The sequence below is a fragment of the Amphimedon queenslandica genome, unplaced genomic scaffold, assembly GCF_000090795.2.
Source record: "Amphimedon queenslandica unplaced genomic scaffold, v1.1 AMPQUscaffold_11581_Cont14508, whole genome shotgun sequence".
NCBI classification, from domain to species: domain Eukaryota; kingdom Metazoa; phylum Porifera; class Demospongiae; order Haplosclerida; family Niphatidae; genus Amphimedon; species Amphimedon queenslandica.
In genome coordinates, this window is record NW_003548177.1 from 1 (window position 1) to 10,192 (window position 10,192).

Genomic DNA, 10,192 nt, shown 5'->3' on the forward strand with positions numbered 1-10,192 from the left:
GCATTCCTCATAATGATCCTTTGTAATAGAGAGGAACCTACATTCTTCCCCACAGTATTGGCATTTAAATGGACATTGATAACATTCTTTATCTTCATGATACTTAACATATCTACGTTGCTTTCTCTCTTGACATTATTGATATCAACACTTTACTTCTTCATATTGACATTCTCCTTCTTTTTATTAAGATGAGTAGACTTATTCTTCAATTCTCCTTTCTATTGACATCATTTCTTCTTATTGCTGCAATAGACCTGAACACTTCTTATAAATGATTGATATTCCTTCTCTTTACACATAGGACAGGATCCATTACTAGCTTTTACTCTCTCAATACAAGACCCACAGAAATTATGTCCACAGCAGCTCACCAGATGAGGATCTGTCAAGATATTAAGACAAACTGGACACTCTATCTCCACATGCTCGAGCAATTCTTTAAGAAAAGAATGCTCTTCTTTATTGAATTGAGAACAGGTGCACACTGACTGCACAGGCATGGCTGCATAGATACTATCTATGGTGGCAGCATGTAAGATGCCTGCACATGCATGCATGAAGCAGGCCATGCCTGACATTATTACCTGCACTATAATAGAATGCACATTTAAGGTATTAGATTTACCATAAAATTGCTAGTTCTTACTATACTCTATGCAACGGGAGTTTTCTGAATTTGATACAATTATTATCAGTACTCTTGATGATGCTATGAGTTAAATCATGTAAATTGTGTGTTGTGCCACAGTTAGACCTATCATGTGCTGGTATGCATTAGAAATGTGCATGCCTAATTTAATTTTAATTACTCATGTTGGTTATGACTAGATCTAGTATATCCATTACAAATAATGTGGTAATTGTTTGTAAGAAGATTTGGTGATGGTACGTGCTCGGTGAGGATGGTATGTCATTATCACAATTGACTTTAGAAAGCATTGGGTTTAAGTTTCTGTCCCACCCCTGTCTGTGCTTCAACTGAATTTGAGGAATTTGATTTAATTTATTAATAAATAAGTTAAAAATTAAGACAACGCTATCATTATTTTGTATAAATAGTTACACTTATACTATTACCATACATCATTTGAAATGTGTCTATTGTCTCTAATTTTATTTTAATTACCCTTTCATAATAATCATCCCTAATGGTGTGAAGAGCATCATGAGGTACTCGTTTATAATAAGTTTCGGTTTCTTTTATTAATGCTATATCTTTATCTTGAAACTTTGCAAATATTTTAGGAAGTTTCGGATCAAACATATCAAATCTTCCTTCATGAAAAGCAAACAAGACAAAGCAATTATTTACAAAGAATTTTGAACCAAATGTTACCACGTCTTCTTTTGTTATTCTAGCTGACATGTGTAGTCCACATGCACCAGTATAAAAGTGTACTGCTTTACTTTCTGTTGTAATGGTAATCGGTAGTAATAGGTATGAATCATCAGCTATTGCATAATGAACATGTTCTTTTAGAGTTACAGTTTCTTCTTTTAATTTTGAATTCTCTTTTTTCAATATTTCTACTTCTTTTTTCATCTTATCATTTTTGTCCTGCACTTCTATTTTTATTAATTCTCTCATTTCTTGTTTAATTTTTTTATTTTCTTCCTTCAATTGTCCACAAGCTACAGCTAATAGTGTCATGTGTTTAGTGTCAGCAGTGTGTTCATGTACATCTTTACGTAATGGCTTATCATTACAACCAGCCCAACTAAACACACAATCTACTGGCCCTAGTGGACAATCATTATTCACATGATCGTTAAGCCAGTCTCGTGGCATAATATTAGATGAACATTCATTAGGACAAGTAACAGGATACTGCCTGCATTCCTCATAATGATTCTTTGTAATAAAGAGGAACGTACTTTCTTCCTCACAGTATCGGCATTGAAATGGACGTTGATCACATTCTTTATCTTCATGATACTTAAGATATCTACGTTGCTTTCTCTCTTGACATTTCACATATCGACAATTTACTCCTTCGTATTGACATTCTCCTTCTCTCTTCTCTTTATTAATATGAGTAGACATATTCTTCAATTCTCCTTGCCATTGACATCCTTTCTCCTTGTTACTGCAATAGACCTCCAATCCATTGATAATACGTGAACACTTCTTGTCAGGTATTGCTTGATATTTCTTCTCTTTACACATAGGGCAGGATCCATTACTAGCTTTTACTCTCTCAATACAAGACCCACAGAAATTATATCCACAGCAGCTTACAATATGAGGATCTTTTAAGATATTAAGACAAACTGGACACTCTATCTCCACATGCTCGGGCAATTCTTTAACAAAGGAAAGCTCTTTACTGAACTGAGCCATTGCTACCAGCCACTCCCTTGATCTTGTGTACAGTTACTGTATCCAATGGTAACAGATTAATGAATATACTTACTCAGTGATTAGAAAATAAATTCATTTACCCAATTAGTCTATAATTATACTAAGGCCTGACACACCCATTGTTATTTGATATCTCCCTATTATTGTTTACCATTTCTTCATTGCATTGTCTTTTATTGTCGGTATTATGGATGACAAAATTGCTTTTGCTCCACCAGTAGTTATAATATATCATTACACACCTATTGATATTTCATATTTTTCATAGAAATTAGCAGTAGTCTCTAGTAACAATTGTATTATTGAAACATGTCACCAGTCACAGTTATTTTTAACCATTTTCTCTTCATTTCTCTTTAACTACCCTATTTAATGATACTACTTTTATTTTTATGTACTGCTACATTACCATCATCATTATTATTATTATTAATGCCAGCCTATCAATTTTGTCAAATTTCTAGCCACAGTTCACAGCTAATAGTGTCATGTGTTTAGTATCAGCAGTGTGTACATGTACATCTTTACATAATGGCTTATCATTACAACCAGCCCAACTAAACACACAATCTACTGGCTCTAATGGACACTCTCTATTCACATGAGCAGCGATGACAATGGCATATGTAGTCTCAGCTTCTATATCTGTTACCCCATTCAACACTCACTTTGAGGGTTTGTGGATTTAGAATGGCTTTCTCTACATCATTGCTATAGGCTAATGAAAAAGTTTTTTTGATAATAGTGAAGACAAAAGATAAAACAAAAATTAATCCTTTAATTTATTAAAATTTAATTTAATTTGCATCAGGGGTATTTTTAAAAAGAAATAAGAATAATAACAATTATTGTTTAACAATAGTGAAATCAAAGAGCAAGTCAGGAATTGATGTAGCACACTATAAGTAACTTGACTTAATTAACAAATTGTAAGATCCACATCTATACAACCTACAGCTGCTAATTCTACCTTAATTACTCCATCTGGTAGAGGAATATCATCATCATCATCATACCACTCTATGGTATCAAGAATATCATAAGGCAATTGTTTGTAAGTAGCTTCAGTGTCTTCTATCAATGGTGTGATATGATTCGCTTCTGAATCATGTATTTCTACTTCTTCTTTTTCATCTTCATTATACGATCGATAGAGGTATACAGAATATGTTGTATATACTGCATATAATTGATTAAATTTTGGTGTAAATTTATCGAATTTCCCTTCATGAAATGCCAGTAATATGAAGAAATCTACATAATTAGCTACTACTATTGTTTTAGCTGACATGTGCCGACCACATGCACCAGTATAAAAATGAACTGCTTTACTCTCATTTTTAATGCTAATTGGTAATATTGGATATGAATTGTCAGATATGACTTTGTGAATATTGGCAATTTCACACTTTAACTTATCATTTTCTTTTTTCATTTCTTCCTTTATTACCATTTCTTCTTTTATTTGTTCATTTTCTTTCTTCAATTGTCCACAAGCTACAGCTAATAGTGTCATGTGTTTAGTATCAGTAGTGTGTTCATGTACATCTTTACGTAATGGCTTATCATTACAACCAGCCCAACTAAACACACAATCTACTGGCTCTAATGGACACTCATTGATATGAATGTTTTCAGCAATTTGATATCGTGGCACATTAGTAGATGAACATTTTTTAGGACAAGTAACAGGATAGTATCTACATTCCTCATAATGATCCTTTGTAATAGAGAGGAATGTACCTTCTTCCCCACAGTATTGGCATTGAAATGGACGTTGATAACATTCTCTATCTTCATGATCTTTAAGATATATACGTTGCTTTCTCTCTTGACATTTCTCATATCGACACTTTACTTCTTCATATTGACATTCTCCTTCTCTCTTCTCTTTATTAAGATGAGTAGACATATTCTTCAATTCTCCTTTCCATTGGCATCCTTTCTCCTTATTACTGCAGTAGACCTCCAATCCATTGATAATGCGTGAATACTTCTTATCCACAAATGATTGATATTCCTTCTCTTTACACATAGGACAGGATCCATTACTAGCTTTTACTCTCTCAATACAAGACCCACAGAAATTATGTCCACAGCATGTGACCTGGTGAGGATCTGTCAAGATATTAAGACAAACTGGACACTCTATCTCCACATGCTCAGGCAATTCTTTAACAAATGAAAGCTCTTCTATACTGAACTGAGCCATTGCTACCAGCCACTCCCTTGATCTTGTGTACAGTTACTGTATCTAATGGTAACAGACTAATGAATATACTTACTCATTGATATTGATTTACTGGTCTATGATTACTGAAGCCTGACACACCCATTGTTATTTGATATCTCCTTATTATTGTTTACCATTTCTACATTGCTACATACACCAGTGTGTATAGTACCTCATTGCCTTCTATTACCAATTGTGGCTGACAACATTTCTATTGCTCCACCAGTAGTTATAATATCGTTACACACCTACAAATGTATTGATATTTCATATTTTCTATACAAAATGGCAGTATTCTTTTTAACAATTGTATTGAACATGTCACCAGTCAGTGTGATTTTAAGCCTTCATTGAGACTGCTTATTTGTATTTACTATACATTACATCAATTATCATTATTGCTGCCAGCCTACCAATTTGGTCGAAATTTCTAGCCACAGTAAACATTGAGTGACACACCATTTTCAAACTAATACAATATAACCTGCTATTGTGAGCACTCTAAAATAAGGACACCTCTATAATCAGGACAGGTAGTATCCAATACAATATACATGTAAATGTACCGGTATATTAATGAACCTCTGAAATAAGGACAGGTTCATAATCAGGACAGTATTATTGGGTCTAGAGGTGTTCAGAATAGATTTCACTCTACCATAATAAAATGTTTATAACAATAGATAACAAAGGAAGAGAAGAGTTACAGTAGTAAAGGAAGATGAATGAAGATAAGGAGATGTAAAAGAATTATAGGAACAATTAACAATGCCACTACTTATATTATGCACACTATCGTTGCTAAGTACAAATTGTAACTGTTTCACTACCAATTATACTGTACTTGCCTAATGGTATTTTAATTACTCCTTGTGGTACATCACCCCAACCCATATTGATAGTATTAAGAATATCATCAGGTAATGTTACGTAAGTAGCTTCAGTGTCTTCAATTAATGGCGTAACTTTACCTCTGTACTTTGCAAATATTTTAGGAGGTTTTGGGTTGAGTTTATCCAACCTTCCTTCATGAAGTGCAAGTAATACAATGTAATCTGCATAACCTCCTTCTATATCCTGTCCCATCATTCTAGCTGACATGTGCCGGCCACATTCAAAATGAACTGCTCCTATTCCTCTTGTAATCTCAACTGGTAATTCAACTTTGGCATTACTGAGAATGTGATCCTTTAAAACTATATTATCATTTTCTAATGTTTTGAACTTTTTCTTTAATTTTTCTAGTTCTTCTTCCAAAAAAATTATTTTTTCGTTTTCTTCTTTTATTTGTTCATTTTCTTTCTTCAATTGTCCACAAGCTACAGCTAATAGTGTCATGTGTTTAGTATCAGCAGTGTGTACATGTACATCTTTACGTAATGGCTTATCATTACAACCAGCCCAACTAAACACACAATCTACTGGCTCTAATGGACACTCTCTATTCACATGAGCAGTGAGACTACCTCGTGGCATATTAGTAGACACACATTTATTGGGACAAGTAACAGGATACTCCATGCATTCCTCATGATGAACCTTTGTAATAGAGAAGTATGTACCTTTCCTACTGCAGTATTGGCATTGAAATGGACGGTGAATACATACCTTATCTTCATGACTCGGAAGATATCTACGTTGCCTTCTTTCTTGACATTTGTCGTGTCGACACTTTACTTCTTCATATTGACATTCTCCTTCTCTCTTCTCTTTATTAAGATGAGTAGACATATTCTTCAATTCTCCTTTCCATTGACATCCTTTCTCCTTGTTACTGCAGTAGACCTCCAATCCATTGATAATACGTGAACACTTCTTATCGATAAATGATTGATATTCCTTCTCTTTACAAATAGGACAGGATCCATTACTAGCTTTTACTCTCTCGATACAAGGCCCACAGAAATTATACCCACAGCAGCTCACCAGATGAGGATCTGTCAAGATATCAAGACAAATTGGACATTTTATTTCCACATGCTCGGGCAGCCCTTTAACAAATGAAAGCTCTTCTTTGCTGAACTGAGCCATTGCTACCAGCCATTCCCTTGATCTTGTGTACAGTTACTGTATCCAATGGTAACAGATTGATGAATATACTTACTCATTGATATTGATTTACTGGTCTATTACTGAGGCCTGACACACCCATTGTTATTTGATATCTCCTTATTATTGTTTACCATTGATTTTCTTCATTGCATTGTCTTTTATTGTCGGTATTATGGATGACAACATTTCTATTGCTCCACAAGCAGTTATAGTATCATTACACCTATTGATATTTCATATTTTCCATGCGAAATAGCATTATTCTCATTTAAAAATTGTATGTAACCATGCAGTCAATGTTATTTAAACCCTTTTCTCTTCATTTTACTTTAACTATTAAATGATACTACTTATATTTTTATTTACTGCTACATCATCATTATTATTATTAGTGCCAGCCTATCAATTTTGTTGAAATTTCTAGCCACAGTTCATAGCTATTATAATAGTGTCGTGTGTTTAGTATCAGCAATGTGTACATGTACATCTTTACGTAATGGCTTATCATTACAACCAGCCCACCTAAACACACAATCTACTGGCTCTAATGGACACTCTCTATTCACATGAGCAGCGATGACAATGGCAAATGTGGTCTCGGCTTCTATATCTGTCACCCCATTCAACACTCACTTTGAAGGTTTATGGATATAGAATGGCTTTCTCTACATCATTGCTATAGGCTAATGAAAAAGTTTCTTTGATAATAGTGAATACAAAAGATAAAACAAAAATTAATCTTTAATTTATTAAAATTTAATTTAATTTGTATTAGGGGTATTTTTAAAAAGAAATAAGAATAATACCAATTATTGTTTAACAATAGTGAAATCAAAGAGCAAGTCAGGAATTGATGTAGCACACTATAAGTAACTTGACTTAATTAACAAATTGTAAGATCCACATCTATAAAACCTACAGCTGCTAATTCTACCTTAATTACTCCATCTGGTAGAGGAATATCATCATCATCATCATAGCACTCTATGGTATTAAGAATATCATAAGGTAATTGTTTGTAAGTAGCTTCAGTGTCTTCTATCAATGGTGTGATATGATTCGCTTCTGAATCATGTATTTCTACTTCTTCTTCTTTTTCATCTTCACTATACGATCGATAGAGGTATACTGAATATGTTGTATATACTGCATATAATTGATTAAATTTTGGTGTAAATTTATCGAATTTCCCTTCATGAAATGCCAGTAATATGAAGAAATCTACATAACTAGCTACTACTATTGCTTTAGCTGACATGTGCCGACCACATGCACCAGTATAAAAATGAACTGCTTTACTCTCATTTTTAATGCTAATTGGTAATATTGGATATGAATTGTCAGATATGACTTTGTGAATATTGGCAATTTCACACTTTAACTTATCATTTTCTTTTTTCATTTCTTCCTTTATTACCATTTCTTCTTTTATTTGTTCATTTTCTTTCTTCAATTGTCCACAAGCTACAGCTAATAGTGTCATGTGTTTAGTATCAGCAGTGTGTTCATGTACATCTTTACGTAATGGCTTATCATTACAACCAGCCCAACTAAACACACAATCTACTGGCTCTAATGGACACTCGTTTAATGAATGTTTTCAGCAATTTGATATCGTGGCACATTAGTAGATGAACATTTTTAGGACAAGTAACAGGATAGTATCTACATTCCTCATAATGATCCTTTGTAATAGAGAGGAATGTACCTTCTTCCCCACAGTATTGGCATTGAAATGGACATTGATAACATTCTCTATCTTCATGATCTTTAAGATATATACGTTGCTTTCTCTCTTGACATTTCTCATATCGACACTTTACTTCTTCATATTGACATTCTCCTTCTCTCTTCTCTTTATTAAGATGAGTAGACATATTCTTCAATTCTCCTTTCCATTGGCATCCTTTCTTCTTATTACTGCAGTAGACCTCCAATCCATTGATAATGCGTGAATACTTCTTATCGACAAATGATTGATATTCCTTCTCTTTACACATAGGACAGGATCCATTACTAGCTTTTACTCTCTTAATACAAGACCCACAGAAATTATGTCCACAGCAGCTCACCAGATGAGGATCTGTCAAGATATTAAGACAAACTGGACACTCTATCTCCACATGCTCAGGCAATTCTTTAACAAATGAAAGCTCTTCTATACTGAACTGAGCCATTATTACTATGATGATATCAAGGACTATATAAGGATGAAGTATTTAATTTGACTTGTTTGTATCAACTCTGTGTACATGTGACTGTTATGACAAGCAATTGAATCATCATTTTTGTCTGCATATACATGTATTTACTACATTATATTTGTAGGCATAATGTCTAATAGCATTAATGAGCATGAACAGAGATGATGGAAGGAATAGAGTTAATATTAATAGTAAAATATTAATTTTTAATTACTTCTCAAGCTGGCCCTATCAGGAATATTGTGAGGTAATTCTTTGTAATTACCTTCAGTGTCTTTTATTAATGGAATATTGTTATCACAAAACTTTGTAAGCATTTTAGGAGCTCTCTGTTTAGATTTTCTTTTTGAAATGCAAGCATCATAACTGCATCATAGAATAGAGAATGGTGTCTTGTTATTAAAATTCTAGTTGACATCCAATACATGTCTGGGGTCATTTTTGCATTATAAAAATGCTGTTTTATAGCTTTTCATCTCTATACGTTATACAATGACTTACTGAGTAGGTATATATCATACGTTAATGACGTCATTCAATGACACCAACGGAGCTATAAAACACTGCATTGTACATGTATATACACTACAAATTTAAATTGTTTTGCCTTTAATGTATGTAGTCTTATGTTGTACTGTTTGGATTATTTTAATGTTAAAGAGGGCCTAGCACCAAATCAAGGAAAACTAAATTTAATTGTGCCCATTGAAATCAAATAAGACATACTAATTTTTGTTTGTATTATTATTTTTCTTATTTTTGGAAGAGAATGGCAGCTTAATAATGGAGTGAAATGTAAATTTTTATACCATTAAACTAATTAAAATTAAGTAGAATAAAATATGCATACTGTCTCTAGTTATGTATTGTGATATTTTAAACAAACCTAAAAATTAATGTATACATTGGAATCGTGGCTATTTTATTCTAATTGCTCCTGGTGGCAGTTGTCTAGAATCATCACAGCTTCTGATGGTATTAAGAATATCATGGTATAATTTTTTATAATTTGCTTCAGTGTCTTCTATTAATGGTATATGTTGATTGTTAAATGCTGCAAATATCTTGTGAAGCTTTGAATTAAATGTATCAAATTTTCATTCATAAAATGCAAGTAATACAACAAATGATTAATGGACCAAAACACTTCCATTGCTCTAGCTGACATGTGCTGACCACATGCACTGGTATAAAAATGGATTGCTTCTCTTCTTTCTCTTATATCAATTGGTAGCAATAGATAATCAGCTATTGCATAGCAAATGCCGTATTTTAAATTCGTGTTTTCTTAGCTTTTCTACCTCTTCCTTGATTTCTCCTTTTATTTTTGCTTTTTCT

The 10,192-nt window shown here is 33.0% G+C and overlaps 1 protein-coding gene across 1 annotated transcript; it reads right to left on the minus strand.

The window, feature by feature from the left end:
• Nucleotides 1-1,639: 1,639 nt before the first annotated feature.
• LOC109589164 (TNF receptor-associated factor 5-like) lies at nucleotides 1,640-8,915 on the minus strand (the record flags this gene model as incomplete). Its single annotated transcript, XM_020005287.1, has 3 exons — nucleotides 8,707-8,915; nucleotides 4,384-4,456; nucleotides 1,640-2,153 (listed from the first exon to the last, which is right to left on the minus strand). Coding segments are annotated over exons 1-3 (708 nt in total), but the record flags the coding sequence as incomplete, so codon positions are not given.
• Between the last annotated feature and the right edge of the window lie 1,277 nt (nucleotides 8,916-10,192).